Here is a 27119-nt window from a genome sequence, read left to right as displayed (position 1 = left end):
CCTGAGTGAAATGCAACCAAGCTCTGTAAAAAGAAACATGAATACTGTAACCAAGCAAGTTAACAGCCCTACTTAACGATAGTGTACACAAACCCCAGAAAGCATCTTTAAATACAATTTTATTCTTGTTTTTGTTTCTCTGTAAATAATATCACACACTTCCTCACATGTTGTGACAGTCTTCCTGCCAAGGGGGCTGGGGGCAACATCAATCGGGTTAGGAGCAGTTGGTCCATAGCAAAAGATCACAATCAGGCACAAATGTGAGTAAGTTAAAACCCTTTATTAATCAGAGGTTTAACAACTCATAATTTCTCTTAACAACTCATAATTTACTCATAATTTCCTTCATTTCACAGTTTTTAAAGACACCCTCTTTTTAACAATCTGGATGCCATCTTTTGAAGAAGATCCAGGAAAGTGCTGCTCTGGACTCTTTTGGCAGGGATGTGTTACAAATTCACACCCTTCCTCTGTTCCAGGTTTCACCCAGGCTCTCAGCATGACTGCCATTAAGGCCTCTCTTAATGTGTTCCATTTGTTTGTTTGATTGATTTCTGTACAGCCCTTCCAAAAATAGCTCAGGGCGGTGAACACAAAGAAATAACAAATAAATAAGATGGTGAGGGAGAAGCCTCTGCTAGGGATGTGCACAGAACCAGGTGGCGGAGGCTCGAAGGTGGGGGGGGGGAGTGCTGCTTTAAGGATGGGTACACTTACCCCTCCCACTGCTCTTCCACTGCCGGCGCTCTGTTTTTAGAAAGTCCATCGGGGCAGCAGCGTACCTCTCTGCCGCCCTGTTTGCCCCCTTTACCGGAACTAACCGGAAGTATCTGATGAGCCAGCACACGATGTGCACGTACATGCACAGGCGTGTCACCGATACTTTTGGTTCGTTCTGGGACTTGCTAAAAATGGAGCGCCGGCGGGGGAAGAGTGGCGGGAGGGGTAAGTGCACCCTCCCCCACCCTTAAAGCAGCACTCCCTTGCCTTGGAACCAGCGGGACCACCCGCCGTTCAAACTGGTTCGGAGGCCCATAAAGGGCCTCCAAACTGGTTCCGTGCACATCCCTAGCCTCTGCTTGACCTTCCCTTTCTTGGTCTGCTCCCCCTTCCTCTCCTCTTTTATATGTCCTTTCTCCCTCTTTTCCTTCTCCAGCTACGCCCTTCCTTCATTTGCTCTCTTTCTCTCCAGGTGGATTCCTCCTACGACTCTTCTCATACCTGTAGCTGGTTGCAGCATTTGGGCTCAGCGGGGTCCTGCCTTCCAAGCGCTGGGCTTAGCTGCTTGTTCCTTCAATCAGTCTGCCTGGCCCTCCAGTTGGAGCTCAGCCTCACACACATGCAGACACTTTCACACGCACACTTGTGTGCACCTATTTCCCTTGCTCAGGAGCTTTTTATTAAACCCAGACAGCGACTACAATCACCTCATAGAATTCATACAAAATCAATAGTGAAGAGCGAAGAACAAGCCGTCACCCTTCCAATGGGCCTCCCTCCTTCAGAGGCCCAGGGACAATTACAGCTTATCTATGCCCGTCTATGCACTTAATCAATCAATCAATCGTGCCCCTGATTAAAGAGTATCTACAGTTCTTGAACAACAAAAGGAAGCCTTCAGTGAGCTGCTTGTTTTCTTCCCACAGTCAAGTGCGACATAATTCTGAAATACGAAAAACAGGGGTAAAGTTAAGCCAGTGCCATGTCAATGTGCAAGGGTGCGGGGAACAGGGGAGGCATCGGAATCACAGAACTGGGACATACAAAGAAGGTAATCTTGGCCAAGCCCCTAGACAAGGCCATCTATTACATGTTCCCCAACATATCAAGCCACATACAAAATGTGCTACAAGCAGAGACCAGGTACACAGCTGATTGGGGTCGATGAAGAAAATGGCTCGAAATGACAACTCAAGCAAGTGAGCCAAGCCACATGTTTAAGCTGAAGGCAGAACACCTACAGGGCGACCAGGATGGGACTGTAGCTCAGTGGTAGAGCATCTTTGCATGCAGAAGGTCCCAGGTTCAATCCCTGGCAGTATCTCCAGGTAGGGCTGGGAAAGACCCCCACCTAAAACCCGGGAGAGCTGCAGCCAGTCAGACTAGACAATACTGAACTAGATGGACCAGTGGTCTGATCTGATACAAGGCAGCTTCCTGTGAGACTAAGCTGTGCTGCAGGGACTTTTGTAAGACTGCAACTGAGACCTGAGCAGAACCCATTTGTTCAAAGTGACAGTGGAAAGGGGACACTCCAAACAGTGCCAAAGATGGGCTGCCTCAAGGGCTGGCAAAAGTAGTTCTCATCCAACATGTGCCCCAGATTCTATTCTTCCTAAAAAGTTCAGAGGTTAGGACCAGGGATTTCAGCATCTTCCTAGATTGCTGCTGCCCAATATAGTACCAGCAGAGATTCGAACTGGCAGCCTTTTGCTTGTTAGTCAAGCATTTCCCCGCTGAGCCACTGAAGGTGACTCGGGGTAGGTACTTCACGCTCTGTTTAGCTGTGCATCAAGTTAGCCAACATTCTGGGACTTAATATTGAGTCCAATATTATTTATTTATTTGTTTGTTTGTTCAATTTCTAGACCGCCCTTACAGAATAGCTCAAGGCAGTTCACAAATATCACAAAACAGTTAAAATCAATCAATGATCGGGAACAAAGATTTTAAAATACAATTAAACAGCTAAAAAAAAACCCATTCAAAACCTTATAAAAACCTGATACATTAAAAACCCTTTAAAATAATTTTAAAAACCTGGAAGGCCAGGCTGAATAGGTAGGTCTTTAGGGCTCTCTTAAATGCCAATAAAGAATTCAAATTACAGATTTCTGCCCTTAGAATTTGCCCTTAGAAAATTCTTCTAAAATTTGCCCTTAGAAATATGCCCTTAGCATTTTTTGAGTTGGACACGCCTTTTCTCCACACTTGCCCTGGAGAAGCTGTCAGGCATCTGTTTGTGTACTGCAAAAAAGAGAAAAGGGAGGGAGTTAATATTGCTGGGTGGATTGCAGGGAAAGTCTCCCCGCATCTTCCCAAACATTTTCCTGTTCGTTCATTCGTACATTCATTCTCTCTCTCTTTCTCTCTCACACACACCCTTCCTTCTCCATCAAATCTGATCATATGCATTACCCACAAGCCATGAAATCAATCCATCATATAGAACCGATACAGAACTTCAGGCCCTGATTTGAGTGTGTAGTCAGATTTGCATGGGTGGAGGTAGCCTTTCAGCCGACCACCTCAGACACAGGGTACCACACTGTTATTATGGGCTTTAAAGCTCAATGCCAGCCCTTTGCATGGGAACCAGAAAGGAATAAGCCGAACAAAACTGGGGCTGTGCACTTGACACAACTCACACCCTGTTAACAATGTGGTCACTGTGCTTTGCACCCATTGAGGTTTCCAGATGCTCTTGGAGGCAGCCCCACATACAGCAATCAAGTCTGGATGTGTCTGGAGCACAAACAAACATTGATCTACCTTTTGCTAAGGAGAGAGACTACTGTTGCCACCTGCACATCCAAGAAAAGCGGCAGGTGAGCCTCCAAGCTGAGCCTGCAGGTGGAGGGCAATGCCCTTCAAAACCGGCTGTGTGCCTATCCTCAGGTCAGCAGAAGTCCCAGCTAACAGAACTCCCACTTATTTATTATTTATTTATTATTAAAACTTTTATACCGCCCTTCCAAAAGGCTCGGGGTGGTTTACATTAAAACACCATTAAAATCAATTAATAATTAAACAAAAATTATAAAGCATAAAACAATGACTAACAATTAAAAACATCATAAAACAACAATTAAATAATCAGAACAATTTAAAAACAAGTTTTAAAAAGCTGGGAAAGCCTGGTTGAAGAGATGTTTTCAGGTGTTTTCAGAAAATTGCCAGAGATGGGGAGGATCGTATCTCAGCAGGGAGCGCATTCCACAATCTCGGGGCAGCAGCCGAGAAGGCCCGTCTCTGTGTAGCCACCAAACGAGTTGGTGGCAACTGGTGTGGACTGAATCCACTTGGTGTGGATTGAGCTTCAGTTTCTTCAAAATCATCCAGGGCACTGATTTAGGTTCTCCACTTCTCCCCCAGAGGCCAGACGAAAAAGAGATGTAGGGAAGGAAGAGAACAGAGAGGCAGAGAGGTATCCCGCATTCCCAGATCACTACACCAGGGAAGGAGAATATAGGAAGCTGCCTCATCCTAAGTCAGATCATTGCTCCGACCATCTAGTATTGTCTACTAATGTTGCAGGCAGGAGTCTTTCCTCGCTCTACCTGCAGATGCTGCCAAGGACTAAACCTGGGATATTCTGCATTCAAAGCAGATTCTCTACCATGAGCTATGGCCCCATCCCCTAAGGGGAATATTTAATGGCAGACCGTGCTCACATGTAGTCACCCACCCAAAGGCAAACCAAGGTGAACCCTGCTTAGCCAAGGGGGCAATTCATGCTCACTACCGCAAGACCAGCTTTTCTCCCCAAGAAGCTAGTCTTTGCCATCACCAGCCCCTTCATCCCTTCAGGGCAAACCTAATGCCTGGACATCCACCTCTCTACCCGCTTTGCTTTCTACCCCAGGGTGGTTCTGTGCTGGATGAACAAATTGTCACTCACCTGGTGCTGGTTATGTAGCCACCTTGAGGTATTTCTGCAGAGAGAGAATCAGCGAGTCAGGGTTCAAAGTCAGTCCCATCCAGTCCCACCTTCTGGAGTGAGGTAGGACTCTCAGATCTTCAACCCTCCCAAGCAGATGCTCCTCCAGTCTCTTCCTAACAGCCTCCCAGGAAGGAGATCCCAGAATCCTTCCAGGCAACTCTTATTAGGAAACTCAGGAAGTCTATCTGGATATCAACCTGCTTTGTTCTAGTGCAACAAACCTGGAGGACAACCAAGATCACCCTCAGAAGAAGTGGATGGGGTGCCTGGTGTTAATGGTACTGCTCTGGGGTGATTGGCAAAACACGCCTAAATGCATTCGGGCTTGTGTGGGGGAATTAGCGAGCTAGAGTGGAGCGTGCCACATCAGAATACATTTGTGCAATGTTCTGGCACCGCCCCTCAGGGTGCCCCAGCCAAACAAGGTGAGGTGGTTGGCTACCAGGGAGAGGGCCTTTTCAGTGGTTGCACCTCGTTTATGGAATAGCCTCCCCAGTGACGTTCGCCTGGCTTCATCACTTTATTCTTTTAGATGACAGCCAAAGTCCTTTTTGATCACATAGACCTTTTAAATTTGGGTTTTCAAATCTGGGTTTTAAGATTTGTTCTGATTTTTAACTAATTTAAAAAGGAGTTTTAAAGCTGCTTTGTATTGTATTTTGTATTTTCTTTTTACCTTTTCTTTGTCTGTTAAGATTTAATGTGTTATGTGCTTTTATTGTATGTTTTGATTCTCTGTTGTGAGCCGCCCAGAGAACAATTTGTTATGGGGTGGCTAACAAATAAAGCTTAAGAATAAGTTGAGATTCAAAAATAAAGCAAGTTTTAATTTGACGGTTCAGGCATGCAGCAGAAAAAGAATTAATTAATATTACTACTAAAATACTGGAGGCTGAGAGCAGGAATGGCGTGCAAAGCAAGACGCAGCCAGATGTTACGGCTGGTGTCCAGTCAATCGCCCAAAGAGTGGGTGACTCCAATGTGTAGAGACTGATGGAAGCACACTGGTTCAGGAAGCCAGGGCTAGTTATAGCCCAATATAACTATTTTGCCATGGGGCAAGATGCCGGCTATTTTGCCATGGGGCAAGATTTTATTTATTTATTTATTTATTTTATTTACTTATTTATTTTTGCATTTATATACCGCCTTTCATTAAAAAGATAACCCCAAGGCGGTTTACAAAAGTTAAAAACATACAATAAAAACATCATGTTAAAAGTACAAAAACATATAAAAACAGGCATAAAAACAACACAACAAATACAACAAATAGAAACACAGAGAAGCCGCAGTAGAAAACAATCATGTAAAAGCCTGGGTAAAAAGCCAAGTCTTTAAAAGCTTTCTAAAAGCCGCGATGGAGTCCGAGGAACGAATGGCCACTGGGAGAGCATTCCAGAGTCTGGGGGCAGCAACAGAGAAGGCCCTGTCCCGAGTGCACGACAACCGGGCCTCCCTCATTGTCGGCACCCGGAGCAGGGCCCCCTCAGATGTCCTCGTCCAGCGGGCAGCAACCCTTGGGAGCAGGCGGTCCCTCAAATACCCTGGGCCCAAACCGTTTAGGGCTTTAAAGGTCAAAACCAGCACCTTGAATTGGACCCGGAAACGAACCGGCAGCCAGTGCAGCTCTTTCAAAATGGGGGTGATATGTTCCCAACGGGCAGCTCTGGATAAAACCCTCGCTGCCGCATTTTGCACTAGCTGCAGTTTCCGGATATTCTTCAAGGGCAGCCCCACGTAGAGCGCGTTACAGTAATCCAGCCGCGACGTGACTAAGGCGTGGGTAACCGTGGCCAGATCTGCCTTCTCGAGAAAGGGACGCAGCTGGCGCACCAGCCGAAGCCGTGCAAAGGCACCCCTGGCCACCGCCTCCACCTGAGCTTCCAAAAGCAGAGCCGGGTCCAGTAGTACCCCCAAGCTGCGTACTTGCTCCTTCAAGGGGAGTGCAACCCCATCCAGAACCGGTAAAATCTCCTCATCCCGATTGGCTCTCCTACTGACCAACAGTACCTCCGTCTTATCCGGATTCAGTTTCAGTTTGTTAGCCCACATCCAACCCATCACGGCCTCCAACCCCCGATTCAGGACATCCACCGCCTCCCTAGGATCAGATGACAAGGAGAGATAGAGCTGAGTGTCATCCGCATATTGCTGACAACTCAGTCCAAATCTCCGGATGACCTCTCCCAGCGGCTTCATGTAGATGTTAAACAGCATGGGGGACAAGACCGATCCTTGCGGGACCCCACAGGCCAACGGCCATGGGGCCGAGCAGTAGTCCCCCAGCACCACCTTCTGAACCCTCCCCTCAAGAAAGGACCGGAACCACCGCAACGCAGTGCCTCCGATTCCCATACTCGAGAGGCGGCCCAGAAGGATACCATGGTCGATGGTATCGAACGCCGCCGAGAGGTCCAGTAGAACCAACAGGGACGCACTCCCCCTGTCTAGTTCCCGGCGTAGGTCATCCACTAGAGCAACCAAGGCAGTCTCAGTCCCATACCCGGGGCGGAAGCCAGATTGAAAAGGGTCCAGATAATCCGTATCATCCAAGACCCTCTGCAGCTGGGACGCCACCACACGCTCTATCACCTTGCCCAGAAAGGGGAGGTTAGACACAGGTCTATAGTTGTCCAGGTTGGAGGGATCAAGGGAGGGCTTTTTTAATAGAGGTCTTACCACCGCCTCCTTGAGGCACGATGGCATCCTGCCCTCCCTTAACGAAGCATTAACGATCACCTCCAGCCATCTACCTGTCCCCTCCCTGGCAGCTTTTATTAGCCATGAAGGGCAAGGGTCAAGAGCGCACGAAGTCGCCCGCACACTGCCCAGGATCTTGTCCACATCCTCAGGCCGCACCAACCGAAAAGAATCCAACACAACGGGACCAGATGGTACCAGAGGCACGTCTGCCGGAACTGCCAAAACTCTGGAGTCCAGGTCAGCACGGATGCAAGCGACTTTATCTGCAAAGCAACAGGCAAACCGATCACAAAGAGCCGTAGATGACTCCTCCCCCATTGTCCGGGGGGATGTGTGGAGCAATGTTTTCACCACACGAAACAGCTCTGTTTGCCTGCACTGAGCAGACGCAATGGAGGCGGAGAAAAAACATTTCTTCGCCGCCCCCACCGCCACGGCATAGTTCCTAAAATGGGCTCTAGCCCGTGTTCGATCGGATTCGTGACGACTCTTCCTCCAGCGTCGCTCCAGCCGTCGTCCGAGTTGCTTCATCGCCCTAAGCTCCGAGGAAAACCAAGGAGCAGAACGGGCTCCACCAAGCCGGAGAGGGCGCTTGGGGGCAACCGTGTCAACAGCCCTGGCCATCTCCCCATTCCAGAGATCAACCAAGGCCTCGACAGGGTCACCAGCTCTGGACACTGGAAACTCCCCGAGGGCTGTCTGAAATCCAAGCGGACCCATAAGCCTCCGGGGGCGGACCATCTTAATCGGCCCACCACCCCTGCAGAGGGCAGACGGAGCAGTCAAACTAAACCCCACCAGGTGATGATCTGTCCATGACAAGGGAGTGATCTCAAATTCCCCCACCTCCAGATCATTTATTTCCTGATCGGCAAAAACCAGATCCAGAGTGTGTCCCGCCACGTGGGTAGGGCCCGATACCAACTGAGACAGGCCCATGGTTGCCATGGAGGCCATGAAATCCTGAGCCGCACCCACTAAGGGGACCTCAGCGTGGACATTGAAGTCCCCCAAGACAATAAGCCTGGGGGAACCCAAGGCCAGCTCCGAGACCACCCCCGCCAGCTCAGGTAGGGAGACTGAAGTGCAGCGGGGTGGTCGGTACACCAGCAGAATCCCCAGCCTATCTCGGAGGCCCACCCTCAAGGACAAACACTCGAAATTCTGAGATTGCCTGACCGGGCACCTGGAAACGGGGAGGGTCTCTCGAAAGATGACCGCAACGCCTCCTCCCCGACCCTCGAGGCGGGGCTGCTGCACGATCTGGAAACCTGGAGGACAAAGCTGAGAGAGACCAACCCCGCCCAGCGCATCCAACCAGGTCTCCGTCACGTATACCAGGTCAGCACGCTCATCCAAAATCAAATCGTGGATGAGAGATGTTTTTGCGTTAACTGACCTGGCATTTAGCAGCAGCACCCTAATCCTCGAAGGAGTGTTCACAGAGCTCCCTAGGGTCAGAGGGTTGGGGGAAGGGCCGGAAAAAGGAACAGGCCTCAATTGCCTGGACCGTTTTCCCCAGTAACGGCCTGCCCAACTCCCACCGCCATACCTCCCTCTGCCCGCTACCCGTGATATTGCCACCCCCACTCCAGACCCACTTTTTTGCTCTCCCAGACACATCTCCCCAGACTATTCCACCACGGCTACTTGGCTTAATTTAAAACCAAGACCAGACTCATACAGTCCCTGCTGACTTCTTGCTTGGTGGAAGATGGATCGTCAAGATGGATCGTCAAGGCAGGAGGAAAAGGTCTTCAGGGCTCCAGGCAGCTCGCCCCACGGCTGAGAGCCACAAGGACGAGAGCCCTTATGCTCACGCCAAGAGGCTCACGCCCCTGGCCCAGCCCCAGCTTTAAAGCCACAGAGGCTGAGGGTAGATGGCACACACCTGGAGAAAGAGGTGGGGCAGAAGCCCAAACACAGTCACTGCCCTGCCAAGATGTTCCCTCTTCCCTTCCTCAGTCCCTGGCCCAGCCCCAGCTTTAAAGCCACAGAGGCTGAGGGTAGATGGCACACACCTGGAGAAAGAGGTGGGGCAGAAGCCCAAACACAGTCACTGCCCTGCCAAGATGTTCCCTCTTCCCTTCCTCAGTCCCTGGCCCAGCCCCAGCTTTAAAGCCACAGAGGCTGAGGGTAGATGGCACACACCTGGAGAAAGAGGTGGGGCAGAAGCCCAAACACAGTCACTGCCCTGCCAAGATGTTCCCTCTTCCCTTCCTCAGTCCCTGGCCCAGCCCCAGCTTTAAAGCCACAGAGGCTGAGGGTAGATGGCACACACCTGGAGAAAGAGGTGGGGCAGAAGCCCAAACACAGTCACTGCCCTGCCAAGATGTTCCCTCTTCCCTTCCTCAGTCCCTGGCCCAGCCCCAGCTTTAAAGCCACAGAGGCTGAGGGTAGATGGCACACACCTGGAGAAAGAGGTGGGGCAGAAGCCCAAACACAGTCACTGCCCTGCCAAGATGTTCCCTCTTCCCTTCCTCAGTCCCTGGCCCAGCCCCAGCTTTAAAGCCACAGAGGCTGAGGGTAGATGGCACACACCTGGAGAAAGAGGTGGGGCAGAAGCCCAAACACAGTCACTGCCCTGCCAAGATGTTCCCTCTTCCCTGATTCTCTTTACTGAGGAGGGAAATTCCAGTGAATTTCAAAAGGATTCATTGTCTTTGTGAGTTGTGCTTGCTAAAGCACAATAGCATGAAAGATCAAGAAAAACTTTCAAGATGAACATAGGAAGCTGCCATATACCAAGTCAGACCATTAGTCCATCTAGCTCATTATTGTCTACACAGACTGGCAGCAGCATCTACAGTGTTGCAGGCAACCACTGGAGGCACTCCCTCACTTGCTAACTGACCTGTCCCCGTATGCCAAACAGAGAGCCCATGATCGTGTGAGGCTCTGACTGAGCATGTTAAGAGTGGAAACTACAAGCTTGTAGTCCCAGACATAAGCAGAGAGGCTTCTGGGAGCCCGCAGAACAGCAGTGCTGGCAACACTGGACACTCCTGAAAGAGGGCAGAGCTGAAATGCCTCTTGCCCATCCAGGGAAAGTGGCAGAGAACACTCCAAGCCTCACAGTGGCCGAGACAGGAGTCAATACCTAGTCAGGAAACTCAGGAATCTGAAGCTTGGAGGGGTTGCCTGCTGACCACAGAAAAACACTTGGCCTGTTGTTCTGCTTTCAAGAGCAGCTTGATCTGAAGTAATCAGCAAGTGAAATCTTCAACAGCATCAGGATAAGCATTTCCCCCAGTTAATCTTTGGGAGATCAAACTGGCACTAACTACACAGCTAAAGGAGCCAGTTGGAAAATTGGCTTAAAGCTGAGAGCTGTTGAGAAAGAGCAGAGTGGATCAAGCAAGCCCACTCCATGACCCAGAATCAGAGCAACATCTACACCCCCACAAGAGTCAGCTAGGTGTGGCACACTGGTCAAATGCCTCCCTCTTCTTTGACTTCGATCAACTACAGTCAAAGATTCCATGAAGCCAGGATGCTGATGATGCTTGAAGACCTGCCTTTCTTCCCCCTGAGCACAACTGCCTTTAAAAACACTGGACCATCATTTGTCCTGACCCAGTTCTTTTGGCCAGTCCAATGTCCAACCCTTGGGCAAGCTTCTTTGGACCAAGTGCCTGTGCAGCTCTTCAAGCACTGGAGAGGGTGCCCTCAATGGCTGGTCTCATTTAGTAGCTTAGTGGCTGCATTTTAAATACACTGCAGTCTCCAAGCACAGCCCCACATAGCAATGCATTGCAGTACTCTAATCTGGAGGTTACCAGAGCAGGAATAACTGTGGGTGGCCTTTCTTGCTTACTCCAGTGTGTGAAGAGTGTCTCTAAAGCACGGGGTCAGCTAATGATTAAGCAACACATGTCTAAAATGCCTATTACACAGTGGGAGGTACTACAAGGTGGGTTGGGGGGGTCCCAATACCAGAGTCACAATGCCCATGTCATTAGCACTGGCTCAGTGAGAATCGAACACAGCCTAACATGCTCACATATGGCCCAGCAAATGCATTCACACTTCACTTACTGAAATAGAAGATTATCCCAACTGCAAGCAGAACAGCCAAAATCCCCAAGATGACTCCAAGAATGACTCCCACACGGGACCATCCTGTGGCTAAAATTGGAAAAAGAGCAAAATTATAAAAGGGCATAACAACTATCCTGTGTTACGGGGAGGCTTGTACAGGTTTGAAACATTTGTATGTGGGGGAAGTGACAACCAGGCTAACATGTGGGGAGGGGGGAGAGAGGAGAGGACTTCAAAAGGACTTCACCTGCCATCATCTGTTGGCAGTCACATCTAAATGGAAGGTTTTGCAAGAGTCTCTGTAGACAAGGAGGTTTTTTGGTGTTTTTTTGCTGGGGGGCAGGCTCTCTTCCCTCTATAGAGATAGTTCACATAATAGGCTCTGGGTGCAAAAACTGAGAATAGTTTAAGGCTCAGCCTTCTCTGTAATGGCCCCAATATTATTGAACGTTCACCAAAGTCCCAAATTACAAGCCCTAGGAAAGCATGAAACAGACTGATTTTCTAGATATGTATCAGTCTGGCTTTTGACCCTGCTTTAAGTCTGAAAGTGCTTTGGTGGACATCATGTTCTGCCTGGGTTGAAGAGCCGCATGATGCTGCCCCTTGTGGCAGTCTCCTGCACTGCAGTAGGCTTTTCAGTCTCAAAGCCCCACCCCATGGGAACAACCACTGGCTCCCCTTACAACAGGAAGGCTACCAGTAGCTTCCTGCCAAAACCAAGCAGGAGGTTCAAGGTCTCCTTGATGTGTCCATTACCATTGTCTTGGCTCTCTCTTTTTTAAAAATAAAAACCATTGCTCTGTTCCTGGTCTCCAGCTTACCACTGAACCCCTGGCTTCTCATTTGTTTGCTCATCCTGACCCAGGACTCTATTCATGGCCATCTGCCTGACTCTCCCAGTCCCCGCTTTGAGAACTGTGCCATTGGTAGGCTGCCCGTTGCCCATGGCTCAGTATCATCAGCCATGGCATCCTCTAGGCCTGCCTAACCAGGTGGAGGCTGCTGGCTTCCAGGTTTTTTCTGGGCACAATTTGAAGTGCCAGTTTTTTCCCTTTAGAGTCCTGAATGTTTTGGGCCTGGCTCTCTGATGGGCCAACGTATTCCATAGAGGCCTTCCCACTCACTGAGCTCATCTGGAGAGCCCCCTTCCTGTATTTCCCCACTATCCAAAGTGAAATTGGTGTTGGGGACCCAGGACGGGGACTTTTTGTGGCTGCAGCCAGGCTGTGGAACTCTCCAGCACAAAAAACCTGCCTGGTCCTTGCAATCTCCATCTTTAGGATGGATGGTAAAAACCTCCTTTCTTCGGCAGGCCAATGACTTAACTTATGTCTTGATGGAACTGTGAGTGCTGTGGTTCCTGTTACTTTGATGTATGATTGTATTGTTCGTTGTGAACAACATAATTAATAGATGCTCTTGTAGCCTGCTTTGAATGTCATGAGTAAAAAGGCGGCTTTTTGTGCACATGAGTAAAATAACTTGCAAAAACTCCCTCTTTAAAAATGGTTTTCAGTTATATTTTGTATGTTCATATAGCCAATAGATAGCCTGACTACGTGAATGCTTGCTTCTCCTCTGCAGAGACAGAGCCCCTGCTTTTCCGTCTTACCTCCTCTGCTGTCAGAAGACGATTCCCACTTCCTTGCTTTGCACCCAAAAGGACAGACAGGGCCCTACTTTGTGTTGTGATGCTGCCTGGCGGGGGGAGGGCGGGTGAGTCCTTTTGAGTCCTTTCTTCCTCCCTGGAGGAACATTCTTCTCCGGAAGCTGCCACCCTGCAGAAGAACCAGCCCCCTCTCCCTCCTCAACAATGTCTTACCAGACTCTTCCCAGGCCAAGTCCAGAGGCTCCGGCAGGCCATCATGTTCCACGTGGCACCGGAAGTGGTCCCTCTCCTTGGGGTCAATCTGGATGCTCAGCCAGGTGTGGTATGTCCCATCCGAGTTGGGGCTGACAAACCCACGAAACGTGTCCTGCTCCCAGACTTCCCCGTCCTTCCTCCAGGTGGCATCGATCTCCTTGGGGTAGAAGCCATAGAGCCGGCAGATCAGGGTCTCCCAGCCATCATAGCCTGCCTTGCGTCTCACCTTCACTACTGGGGGCTCTGCAAAAAGGACAACATGGAGATTCTCCAGTGGTTGGCAGGATGGGTGCTTTGCTTTTGGAGCAACAAAATGCCCTCATGAGGACACCCATAGACCTATAGGTTTTTAATGATACAAAATAGTAAGATAGGGTGTGTATATAAACACATGTGATTAGGTTAGGCTCATGAAACCAACCAGACTCCTAATTGTAGGGCAGTAGGATGAAAACAGAGTGGAAAAGGAACATAAAGCAGCATGAAACCATGGAATTGGGGCAATAGCCAAACTGACATAAAATACTAGGAAAGGAGGCAACTCCTTATGAGTAACTTAATCTGGATGTAAACCAGTGTCTTGAACAGTCCATTTCATAACTGTAGTATTTAAATGCGTGTATTCAAATGTACGCGCGCGCGCACACACACACACTTACTTAAGTGTTACAGTTAGGGTGAGAGGCAATTATAGTCACTGGCTCACATCCAGACTAAGTTATTTGTAAGCAGTCTTACTGAAATTGGACAAGTCCATTTATCCCATTAATTTCAATGGGAGTACTCTATACTAGTTTTCTGATGATGGGCCAGGTATCCTCTGAAATGCAGGAAAGGACATTGCCCTCAGAGGAGAAATCTAATTTGGAGTGGGGAATATAGAGGGGGGAAAGGAAAGATTGTGCCGTCGGGTTGGTGTCAACTCCTGGCGACCACAGAGCTTCCCTGTCAACATGCAGCTCAGGTCTAGGATTCACACAGGAGCAATTTAAGAGAATGGAGGAACTGCGCACCCCCACTCATGCCAATTTGCTATCTTTACCATTCTTTGACAGAGCTCCCTTCCCATACTCCAAGAACTTTTGCAGCTCTTCAATGCATTGATTCTCTTCCCAAAACTTAATGTTCCTGGAACGGGCCAAATCAGTGTCCAACTTCCTCTGGGCCATTTGTGCTTGGGTATCAGCTGCTGTCCAGGTGAGGGTCTCCTTGTCAAAACTGATGAAGTCTCTTCCATTGTAGCCATACTGGTGATACCCCACTCTCCTCCCATCCTCAGGCAGCTCACAGCCGATCACTCTCTGCAGAATGTGAAGCCCTAGAAGAGAGACAAAAGGGACAAAGGAGTAGCGCAGAGGAGAGTGAGATGCATTTCCCTCCTCTCTTTCCCTTCCACCCCTCCTCTCTCATCTGGGACTTTCTACATTCAAAGCAGATTCTCTACTACTGAGCTACAGCCCCATCTCACCAAATGGCACAATGAAAATAACTGGAAAATCAAATATCACCAAGACCTGGCAGTGGCTTAAGAATGGCAACTTGAAGAAAGAAACAGAGGGTTTAATATTGGCTGCACAAGGACAGGCACTAAGATCAAATACAATAAGAGCAAAAGTAGAAAAATCAAAAACAAACAGCAAGTGCCGCCTTCGTAAAGAAGCAGATGAAACAGTGGACCACCTAATCAGCTGTTGTAAAAAGATCGCACAGACTGACTACAAAGGCATGACAAGGTAGCAGGGATGATAAACTGGAGCATCTGCAAAAAATACAAGCTACCTGTAGACAAAAATTGGTGGGACCATAAAATTGAAAAAGTTGTAGAAAATGAAGATGCAAAAATATTATGGGACTTCCAACTACAAAAAGACAAACGTCTGACACACAATACACCAGATATCACTTCATAGTCGAAAAGAAAGAAAAACAATTAAAAATAATCGACATAGCAATACCAGGTGATAGCAGAATAGAAGAAAAAGAAATAGAAAAAATCAGAAAATACAAAGATCTACAAATTGAAATTGAAAGGCTGTGGCGGAAGAAAACCAAGATAATCCCAGTAGTAATTGGTGCCCTAGGTGCAATTCCAAAACACCTTGAAGAGCACCCCAACACCATAGAGGCCACAGAAATCAATCACCATCAGCCAATTACAAAAAGCAGCTTTACTGGGAACAGCCTATATTCTGCGACGATATCTATAATAATAACAGCAACAATATTGATAATAAAATTCAGCCATCCCAGGTCCTTGGGAAGGACTCAATGTCTGAATAAAACAAACCAGTCAATAACACCTGTCTGACTGTGTAAACAAGAAATAATAATATTTGAGCAGCTCTGGAAAAAGAAAACAGTAATGGTGTCAATAGTTGTTGCTGCCCTTGGTGCTGTACCAAAAGAACTTGAACACCATCTCGACACCTTGGGCATCGAGAAAACTGCAACACATCAGCTACAGAAGGCCACACTATTCGGAACAGCATGAATACTACAATGCTATATTTAATTTTTCTTTAGTTATCCTAGACTCTTGGAAAGGGCCCGATAATTAAAGTACCAAATCCAGTCAATAACATCTGGCAGACTGTTTGTGAATAGATCATCATCATCATCATCATCATCATCTGTGTCTCTCCAGCCCTTCACTCACCTGCACTCTGGTTGTAGTACTTCTGCAGGTTCATCAGGTTCCCCTTGAACCGTAGCTCACCAATCAGTGCCCGCTGGGTGAGCAAGCCCCAGTCATCAGGACTGTCCTCTTCTAAGTTCTTCATCCAGGAGGCTCGAGGCACAATCCTTCTTGTGTTGCTATCATAGAAACTAGCAAGATAGCCATCTAGATTTGCCACACTGAAGAAGTTGGGCTGCTCCTGGCCAGGCTCCAAGATCGATGTGTAAATATAGAGCAAGGAGTGTGTGACAGAGCCTAGAAAAGAAAGAGGGGAGAGGTATGAGGCCTGCAATTGTGGGCACCCCCAGACCATCTTGTGGTTCTTCATGATACTCTCAATGAAAGCAGAAAAAAGTCCCTTCCTCTGCTTTCCCAAAGATAGAATAGGCCACCTGCAGCAGCCACCCATGAGCTCTAGAATAAAGGTCTGGAATATTTCAGGGACCAAAATGTTAGCTGCCTAATTTTATGTTATGCAAATTGATTGCTAATTATGCAAGTAAAACATACTAATTGGGGAATGTTTTACCATTGTTTTGTGTTTGCTCCCATTACCACATAACACAAGAAGGTGGCGAAGGAGCACAAGGAAGTTCTCTGGCTATCTGAAAGCCTCAGGAAAGAAAAAGCACTCACTCATTCACCCATTCTCTGTTCAAGGCTGAAACTAGTCCTTGATTCCTAGTTCCTTATTCAACACAGAGCTTCAGGAGCAGTCTGCATAAGGACTCTGCTCTGCTCTGAATAAAGCCCCCTAAATATCTGCCTCCCCTTTCTGCATGCCGAGAAAATGCATGTCATCGATACATCTCCCAGTCAAAATCCTTCACTCCCATCCTTGAAAGCAGAGGGAAGTTCTGCCTCAAGAGGTACTCACCATCACAGTCTGCCTGAAACAAGAGGAGAGCTCTACCCAGAAGCAAGAGGCACCACCAGACCAGTCCCATCTCTGCTGGATTTCAGAAGACTTCTTTCACATTCATTTCAATCCCATATTGGAACCAGCTATGGGGAAATCCAGAAGAAGACCTGGGATTTGATCAATGGGGAACTAACCAACACGGGGGGAAAACAAGATTAGACTAAGAGCCACGGAAGAGCTTATGGCTGAAACACTGTATGTCTGACAAAGAGAAATTTGTACAGAAATTGATAGTAATATTTTTAAAGAAAGTATCTTTTTCTTCTTTAACTTGATTATAACATCTGTTTCTCTGATATCCCTTGCCAGTCCCTGTACGTATGTATGTATATACCTATCACAGTTTTATATTGTCAAATCATGGAGTCTCATGGATGGCAGATCGCACAAGTCAACCGTTATTATAACAAAATTAAAACCATTAAAGCCTAACCAAAAGCTTGGTCATGAGAGCCAGCATGGTGTAGTGGTTAGAGTACCATACTAGGACCGGGGAGACCTGAGTTCAAATCCTCATTCAGCCATGATACTAACTGGGTGACTCTAGGCCAGTCACTTCTCTCTCAGCCTAACCTACTTCACAGGGTTGTTGTGAGGAGAAACTTAAGTATGTAGTACATCGCTCTGGGCTCCTTGGAGGAAGAGCGGGATATAAAATGTAAATAATAATAATATTCCAAAACAACTTGAAGAGCACCTCAACACCATAGGGGCCACAGAAATCACCATCAGCCAATTACAAAAAGCAACTTTACTGGGAACAGCCTATATTCTGCGACGATATCTATAATAACCAACAGTATTGATGATAAAATTCAGCCATCCCCTTGGGAAGGACTCGATGTCTGTATAAAACAAACCAGTCAATAACGCCTGTCTGACTGTGTAAATAAATAAATAAATAGAGCCTCTTAAAACAGCCCAGAGTCGAAAGTTTGGGGCGGTGTACAAATGTGATTAATAAATAAATTAAATTAAATTAAAAAGAAGGGACGATATAAGAGTCCCCCGAAGGAATCGCCTCTGCCCTTGTGGTGTAGGTGCGGTTGAGTCAATAGTTCATGTTTTGCTTCACTGTTCCTTCTATGAATCAATTCTTTCCATTTGGATTGAGCCTTATATGAAAAAATGTTCTGGGCCTTCTGATGGTTATCATGTTGCTTTCTTTCTAGCAGATCATCAAGAGGAGACTACTTACAGAATTGCATGTTTTTGTGCCACGGCATGCAAAATAAGATGCTTGCAAACTTGTGTTTACATTTATTTTATTTGGTTTTAGATTTCTAATTGTGTACTTACTGTTCAGGTGCTGTTTTGATTGGTCATTGACCGTAAATAAAAATAACTAACTAGCCTCCAGAGATGATAAACCTCTCATTCCTGGAGGGAACCTGTTTCTTATCAACAGGGTTGTCCTTAGGGCGGCATGATCGCCCTGGGCCCCCGCGCTGGGACAGGCAGAGCCCAGGAGCAACCTGGAGCCGCCTGCCCTCCAAAATGCACCATCCCTTCAGGAGCCACATACAGACTTGTCTGCTAGGAAAGGCTCCCTGCAGGAAGCTACTGCAGCCTCCTCCGGGCTCTCAGCTGTTCAGTGGGTGTGCGGGCCTTCCGGAGGCCTCTCCTCCAGTGCAGGCCACCCTGAAGCTCTCCCCAGGGCCCAGTCCCTGACCCTACCTGAAGTTCTCCAGCCTGGACTGGAGGCAGAGTGGCCAGTGCTGGCTGCCTACCAGAGCTCAGGACACACCCTCTGCCCGCCCTGTCCTGCAGCCCTAGACTGTGCTGAGAGCCTGTGCTTTCCTCTTCCTCCTCAGAGCCAGCAAGGGAAGCTATGGGATTTCCCTTTTTTCATTATATACATGAAACATGCCTTTTATATTCATGGAATGGCTTGCTATGGGGCTTTGATATTGGGAACAGATGTAGGGCAGGGTGGGAGGGTTCTGAATATTGAAACTGAAAAGGATTGGACAAATTATTGACTTTTAAAATTTCCCACTACTGCTATAAAGCTGCAAGAGAGTTCTCTCTTATCCATAGAGTACTTCACACCGAGTTAAAGGGGGGCCAAGCTAGCTAGTTAGCTATTTATTTAGTAAGCAAACTGCTGTGCTCAAGTTGGTTTGCAATCCAGAATGTTTGAGTGAGAACTGAAAAGCAAGGGGCATGTGTTGTGCTTTTAACTTTCCCCCTTACAAATGCACTATATGTCCATGCTTGTTGGACATGTCCAAAAACCTCACTCGCACCATTTACACAGTATGTCATCAGTCAGTATGATTTTGTAATCATATGAAATGTTAAGGGGGCCCTGCACATGCTGAGTTGCCCCCAGGCCCCACACCCCACTAGGGACGGCCCTGCTTATAGGGAGATTTGATTCTGAGTAGAGTGTGTTAGTGGAAACAGAGCTGTGACAAGGGATTTGTGTGCTGCAGGCAAAGTCTGAAAAATTCCACTCCCAATGGAATGGTGGTGCACATTTCACCTCTCAAAACCAGTTCCTGTGCTGATTCCCGACTTCCACCCGAGATTCTCCACTCAAACTGTCAGACATCTGGACATGGATGAAGAATCTCAGGCAAAGGTTTGGCGGAAGTCAGGATCCGACACAGGAACTAGAGAGTGGCAGGTTCAGATGACACACCTGCCATAAGTACGTACTCCCTGGGAATATCTAGTTCACTTGCTTTATGGTGGTTAGTTGAACGAGCCCCCTCTCCCCCCTCCCTCTCTCATATAGATAGATAGATAGATAGATAGATAGATAGATAGATAGATAGATAGCAGGGCCTTGCTATCCCTTCCTGCCATAAATAGCATTTTTATGTTTCAAGAGAAGCAGGCAGCTCATGCATATATTTCAAGCTGTAGGATCAGTGAATTACTGTTGAAAGGAGGGCGGAGTTCTTCTTTTGCTCTGTAGCTATGTCTGTCTGCCTTTTGCAAAGGTTTGGGTAACTCCCCTCCCCAACACTGCAAACTGCCAAACATCCGTGCAGTGTGGTGCACCACGAGGCTCTGAGACTTCATTCAAGTGATGTGACTTGAAGCATCGCAAAATATATACCATGGAGGAAGGACTGTATTATTAAATTAAAACTATCATTTGTTGCATCCCTATGTGTGCTGTGCACCCTGTGCCTTTCTTGCCTCCTCTGCCGGTCCCAGCTCTGATTGTAAGAGAAACAATCAATCACCTACTCAGGGGCGTAACTATAATAGGGCAACGGGAGACAGTTGTCTGGGGGCCCACTGCCTTGGGGGTCCCCCAGAAGCAAGTCACATGACTGACCCCCAGCCGCACACCTGCCCGGGCTTCCTTCAGTTGTATTCATCCTCTAAAACCGATGTGAGTATTAAGACCTGGAGCTACCAGAACAGCATGTCTTTTTCTAGTACCATTAAATGACTTGCATCATCCACATTTTAAAAAATAATTTAGAATGATGTTCTATTGTGGCACATAGGTTATATATACATTTTACTATGCTTTTTGTTACCACTATTCAGCCTCATTTAAGATTTCTTTACTTCATGAGTTGAGCTTCAGTGGGGGGGGGGCATTTTAAAATATTGTCTCTGGGCCCACTCCAACCTTCCTACGCCCATGCACCTACTTTAGGGTGGTTTGGCTTTTAGTCTAGAGAAGGAGGGTGTGTGTGTGTGTGTGTGTGTGTGTGTGTGTGTGTGTGTTTAGTGAGCTGTGAGGCCTGAATATTGAGGCTCCAAGTTTAGAGGCTAACTTTCATAAGAAGAAGATTCAGGGCTTGGTTGTGAAAGCACTGTGGAGGTTCCTATTGGACTGTATAATTGGTTTTAGCTGAGGATGGTTTTCCCTACGGCCAGTATACAGGGCCTTTTGGGGTGTTTGTGTGTGGGGGGGGTCTAATATGTGCCAGATTTAAGCACGAGCTAAGTAAGTCCCAGCTGAAGGCTTCACATTTTGAGGGGCCTCTGAATACCACACAATAACTAAATCTCAAGTTTAACATAATAGGCTGAGAAATAAACGTGAAGGGTGGGGGGACCCTAAGACAGACATTATCATTCTGATATGCTTATTTGGCTACACTATTATTTTCATTTTGAGTTTATAAATCTGTATATTATGTAAGTTACATCGACACTTTATTAGACAAGGGCCCAGTTTAGACTTAATACCCACCATCATGGTTACAGGAAGCACTCAGTGTCAGGCAAACTCTGCTGTAATCGTGAGCAGCACGGCAAGGAGAGTGAATGTGAAAGATGCGCTGGGGTGGGCCTTTTTCGGACCCATTTTGTAATGCTATGGGGCCTTCTAAGCTTTCGCTTGACATAGCTTAGGAGGCCTCAGGGGCGTAACGATAGGGGGGCAGGGGGGGCACGTGCCCCCAGCGCCACTCTGGCGGGTCACATGGGGGGCGCCAAAAAGTCCCATGCCCCCCCGCCGATCCCCCAATTTTTAAAAAAAAATTTCTTTAGCGGCAGTCAAAGGAGCGCGTGTCGCCCCCTCCCCCACGAGCGGTCCCTGCCGCGCCCGTACCTCCCCCCCCCCATTGCTTTGCTGGCTTGGCGGCAGCCAGCGGGTGCCGGATGCCTAGTTTGCATTGCTATTATTGCTAATGCTGCTTGCTTGCCTTGGCTGGCTTGCTTTGTCGTCGCTCTACGCAGCTTATTCAGGCCAGGCAGGTCCTCTAGTGGCTTGCCAGGGTGAGGACGCACACACGCACGCACGCACGCAATCTTCAGCGTAACGCTGGAGCGGCCGCCGCGACTTGTCCAGCCGTTGACTCTCTCTGGCGCCTTTTTTTGGACTCAGGAAAGGGAGCGCCGGAGAGCGGGGGGAGGCGGGTTGAGTCTCCTCTGGTGGTGGTGCTGCCCCTGCAGGGGGTCCTCTAGTCTCCGGCTCAACCTCCGGCGTCGCCATCTCTTCCCTTCCCTAACCCAAGCCAGCTCCCCCCCGCCCCACTGCCGCCTTCCCAGCCTCTAAGGCTTGTTGGGATGCGGCGGGAAACTCGTCCTTCGGAGGCAGCAGGGCGAGACCTAGCAGGGGGAAACTGGCCGCTCTTCATCCTGCCCTTGTCTCTTGCCTCCTGCTGCTGCCGCAAGAGCGAGAGCGTGCATGTGCATGCATGCAATATTCAACACAGGTGTGTGCATCCTCATATATTTATGCTTATTATATATACACTTAATAGATATTTGTATGTTTCATTCCTTTGGTAGTGACAGAGGATTGATGCAAAACTCTTTTCGGGAGCAAAGGCACAGCTCCCAAATTCAATAAGAGTTTTGCCAGTGACCAGTGGGGTGTGGGTTGCATGCCTTTAGAAGAAGTGGGCGATAGACATAATCACTGCCAGCTATGGGAAATGACTACCTCTTCTTGTCCAGCAGAAATCTGTAGCAAGGGCACCTGTAGTAGGTGCACTGTATGCATGTAAAGGGGACATCATGCATATAGGGGTGGGAAATTGTTAGGGATACATATACATGCATTCACAAACATATTGTGTGAACTTGCATGTACATTTTTGTTTAAATTCTAAGATGAGTTTGTGGATCAGCAGAAGAAATAAATATGCAGCACTTGGGATATATTAGTGCAACTTCATTTAGTCCATTTGTAAGACCTGGGCTGTATAAGCAGTTGCCTTAATCCTTCCAGTTTTTATCTGTTGCAAACCTCTAGAAGAATGCCATGTAACTAAACAAATAACAAGATAATGGTGTATATGAAACTAATGTTTGAATGCATAACATGTATTTACTGCTTAAGCTTTGACACTTGACATAAGCTGCTTGACATGAGCTACGCCATCTTGAGTTTGATAGGCTGGAATTAATCTTTCCCCTAGTAGGTCGATTTCCCCACAGCAAGCAAAATTGTATATTTAGCAACCAGACCACAAGGGGTGGAATAACAAGATAGAACCGGCTAAGGCCAGATGCTTACACGCGTGTTCTGTAACCGAATCTTAAGAAAGGGGAACTTAGACTAAACCACTAGCAGATCGGCCTCTTGTGTAATACTGAGTCATTATTTGTAATCTGCAAAGCTAAGTCTATAAATGTATTGGTTATGCCTTGAGTTGGGGTTCTATCTTTGGCGTGAGCTAAGATAGCACCTTGCTTTTCCTAGGAGCAATAAACTATTGATCTTAAGACCTCTCGCCTGGGTTTGATTGATTGGACTCTATCCGCCCAGGGAACGAACCTTCCCGTTTGGGAACCAAGGGGTACAGGAGGATACTCCAATAAAGGCAATGATTCAGAAGCATACTGTCTCCTTAATTCACCTCATTGAGATATTAAGTGGTGTATGTTAACTTGTTTCTACTTTAGTCTCCCCATCCCCCTCCCTCTCTCTTTTTTTGTCCAAGGCAATCTGTGAAGGTGTTTATCAGTAATATTTTGCTGTAGTGCTTCAGCATATGAAGATAAATTATTCCTCTTCTCCTCTGTTGCTACAATGACTCAATCATTAAACATTCCCAACTTGGAGCTAAAAATGGCATCTTAACTGAAGCCCCTGAGGTGGAGGGTGGGGATAGAGAAATAACATGAAAAAGTTGCTTCAGCAACTCCTATCTTAATTTTCATTTGAAAAGTCTATGTTGAATTAAGAAGGGTTAGTGAGCTGCTGTAGAGTTTTGCAAAGACTGGATTCAATTTTGAAAGCCTGTTGCCAATATTTGTGAGTCATTTCCTTGGAATCCTACCTTTGGTGTTTATTTCCCTTAGAAGGAATCTTGTAAAAGTATAATAATAAACTTCATGGAAAGTAGCACAGAGCACAGTTGAAGACAACTTGCTTTTTGCTTCAAAACACTTAATTTGGGTTTTGTTTGCATTATTAAGTGGACAGAAAAGATGGTGGCAATATAATTAACCTATAAAACATCTAATGTATTGTACCAGTGACATTTGTGTACTGCCACATTAGGGTGCAAAGTCAGTTGGAAAGGCAACCTTAATTGGTACTTCTTTTTACACAGAATAATTAAAGAATCAAGAGAACCATCTTGTGATTTTAGAGGTTTTTGGTAAGAGGAGTGGTTTGCTTTGTCAACTCACTCGGAGTTCTTTGACCCAATTTCCTTCCTTCTCTTAAGATTTATATTATTCCAGCATAATAATGATATATATTAATTACAGCCATGTGAAAAATTAGGAATTAATACTGTATAACAGCAGTAGTTTTCTTCCACATGATACCAAATTATTTTGTAGGTTATTTTAGGACTATTTCCTACAAAATGTTTTGTGCGCACAGATAGATATTTTAGAGCAATCACAACATGGGTGCTTCCACGTGAAAATGTAATGTGGGAATTAACAATCTATAGAACTATTCTGGAGCTCTATCTATAGATAAAACAAAATTGAAGGGAAAACTAGGGAACCTGCTCACAGCTAGTCTTGTAGCATTTCCACATGCAAATGCTCAAGAGATTGCTTTAAGAAGTCTGTCTCTGTGCTTAGAATATTATTCAAGAAGTCTGTCTGTACACATCAGAAGTGGTTTCCTCATACATAAAAATACTGCTATTGTCATTTGCAGCATGGGTGACTTGGGGCTTTTTTGCACTTGAGCTGGGGGGGGTGGAGAGGAAAGAGGAGAAGAAGCTTGTCTTAGAACCCTGAAGGAATATAAACAACTTATTGTTTTTAAAGTATTGATAGGTATTTGGCTCTTATAATCTCATGCAAGCATTCATAGAGTAAAGTGAATGGAACCCATGTTCCTATATGCCCAAATTCTCAAACAATAAAAAAGGATATTTGCATACATCTTCATACTGTGGATAAACTCAAGTTCCAAAGTATCATAAAGACATGGCCTTTCTGTGCATGTTTAATCCCTGCTCACCCACCCCACCCTGCTTCTCCTGGAGCTCCTATCTCCAGTACCTCTCTCTCTCTCTCTCCCGCTCTGGCGATAGGGCGCGGGAAAGCAGGTTGGTTGCCGCGCCAAATCATTTTGGGGGTCCCCTTCCCTACCGCAGAACCTGCGCGGATCCTGCGCGGATCACCCACCCCACCAGCGAAGGGCAGCAGGGGGGACGGGGCAGGGGGAGGCCGCCGGCGGCTGGAGTGTTCAGGGCTCGTCACGGGGGGGGGGCAATTTCAGTGCTTGCCCTGGGCACCGTTTTCCCTAGTTACGCCTCCTCATCAGCATGTCATAATCCGTCCCTGAATCTTGCCACATCATTACTTCCTACAAGAAGAACACAAGAGAGACCCCTCTACCTGTCTTGAGTTTCCCCCAGTCACTCCTTCCTTCACCTTAGAAGAGAAAATGCAACCCCTTCCCACGCACACCCAACTATACTTGACTGGCAATGGAAGCGACCCATTCCCAGCATACCAGAGGCGGGGAAGGATGTTCAGCGTTCACTCAGCTCTGCTCGGGGTTCTACTCTGTGGGCTGCCTGCAAATCTGCCCCGCTCTCCGCTTTCATGCATTTCACACCCAGCAGCCCCGCTGGTGAGTGACTGAGAAGTCCTCTCTCTGCTCACACAAACTCCAGAAACAGGAGCTAGCCCACCACCACCACCTGCAGGATAGGACTCGCCAGAGCAGTCTCCCTCGAGTCCCTCCTCAACCGGGGATTTCCAGCTCCGGGCGCAGACCCAGAGGAGGCGCAGTCTGAACCAGGAAAGTCCCAAACAAGAAACCCCCCCTAGTCCAGGATTGGCTGAGATTGAAATTTCCCACCAATAGGAAGAACTCTCGTGAGCTGTTGCTGGGCAGATGTCTCCCTGCAAGCGGACTGAAAAACGAAAGTTGTTCAGAGCGCAGTCAGCAGGGGAAAATATTTCCAGTTCTCCTTTTGAGTTTCCCTTACCAGGAAAAGATTTCCAGTTCTCGCTTTGAACTTTGTAAGCAAACTTTCCTGTGCTGCGGGATTCTCGACAATTCTGCAACTTCCCAGGAACAAAATTCATGGGTCACACATTTATTATATATTTTAAAGAACAAGTTGGAGCGAAATGAATTGAATCATACTTCCGGGTGACCGACAAAATACCCATTTTTGCACACACGACCCTGCCCCTGGGAATAGCCCCGTTGCCCGCCTTCTTGCATCGGAATCGGCTAGGGAGGGTGGGGTGGAAATGATGGGTTTTGCATTTCTAAGAAGAAAGGCGGAGTATCGTACACTTCCAGGGGACCTCACGGCCAGCCGCGCCCACTAAGCGGACCGACGCTGTCGCCTAAAGCGGCAGGCTGCGGGTGGGATGGACACCCACCGCCTGGGTCCAAACAATCGCCTTTCATGGGCGCAGAGGGAAGGCGCCCTGCCGGCCAGCCCGCAGAGTCAGACTGCCGCGCCTGTAGCCAGTTCATGTAGAGGGCACCACCGTCGACGTCTGTCTGCCCACAGCACCCACCCACCGCTGGCTACGCCAGCCTGCCCAGTGCCAGCCGCAAACATGCATCGCCAACGCGACACGGCTAGTAGCCCCCAGAGTGCTCCTGTCCTCGCTCCAGCTCGGACTCCCTGTCAAAGCGGCGGCCCCGCGACTCACCTCGGCCTAGAAGAAGCACCCGCGGCTGGCCAGGCAGAGACTCAGTCTCGGAGCACAAGGACATCATTGCCCTTCTGGGCTCAGCATGGCGGTGTGTGTGTCTACGTGCCAAGTAAGCGCGCCTCCTCCTAGCGGCACGGCAGCTCAGCCTTAGTCTGGCGGAAAGAGCTCCCCCTTTCTTCCTTCTTACGTGGATATCGTGGGTGGGTATGGTGGCGCAGCGGGGAATTGCTTGACTAACAAGCAGAGATTGTTAGAAGACTAACAAGGATGGAGAATGTAGTGCAGAACACCCTCATCTCTTTTGAAAATCATCTTTTGTGTTCCAGTTAGTATTGGAACACTTGTGATGGATGCAAATACTTTAGGAAATCAGCAGGAGAAAAGATCAGCCCAATCAGAGAGAGATTTCTCAAACTCAGGACGACACTGTCAGCTGGTGATAGGAGGCTGCTGCTGCTGCTGGGTCTGAACCCAGATCAGGGAGCAGAACAAACACTCTTAAAGGCTGGTGAGAGTTCTTGGGGTGAGCTTCAGTGAGACCTGAGTGGATCTCTTCATCTTCAGGCTTTGCTATTAAAAAAAGACCAAAAAACCCCAGGAGAGGGTAAAGTTAGACCAATCATGGAAGCATCAACAGGTGTAGGGGCATTTAGAGTGACAGAACTGGGGGGTGGGGACTCACAGGTCACGTAGTCCATCCCCAGAGGAGGCAGCG

General features: G+C 47.8%; 1 protein-coding gene across 11 annotated transcripts; it reads right to left on the bottom strand.

The window, feature by feature from the left end:
• Window positions 1–268: 268 nt before the first annotated feature.
• Window positions 269–26597, bottom strand: LOC128344282 (major histocompatibility complex class I-related gene protein-like). Of its 11 annotated transcripts, none has more exons than XM_053294128.1 (9): window positions 26402–26556; window positions 16835–17008; window positions 15937–16212; window positions 14323–14598; window positions 13239–13523; window positions 11411–11500; window positions 4625–4658; window positions 2922–2970; window positions 269–1666 (listed from the first exon to the last, which is right to left on the bottom strand). In XM_053294128.1, exons 2-8 carry the CDS (start codon window positions 16902–16904, stop codon window positions 2952–2954), a joined length of 1050 nt encoding a protein of 349 aa, XP_053150103.1. In that variant the 5' UTR covers window positions 16905–17008; window positions 26402–26556; the 3' UTR covers window positions 269–1666; window positions 2922–2951. The 11 variants fall into 11 exon arrangements, with proteins under 11 accessions (XP_053150103.1, XP_053150102.1, XP_053150092.1 ...); XM_053294127.1 differs by having other exon boundaries at window positions 2939–2970; XM_053294117.1 differs by having other exon boundaries at window positions 269–4086.
• Between the last annotated feature and the right edge of the window lie 522 nt (window positions 26598–27119).

Source organism: Hemicordylus capensis, chromosome 2 (assembly GCF_027244095.1).
Source record: "Hemicordylus capensis ecotype Gifberg chromosome 2, rHemCap1.1.pri, whole genome shotgun sequence".
Lineage (NCBI taxonomy): Eukaryota > Metazoa > Chordata > Lepidosauria > Squamata > Cordylidae > Hemicordylus > Hemicordylus capensis.
This window is presented reverse-complemented; position numbering and strand designations above follow the sequence as displayed.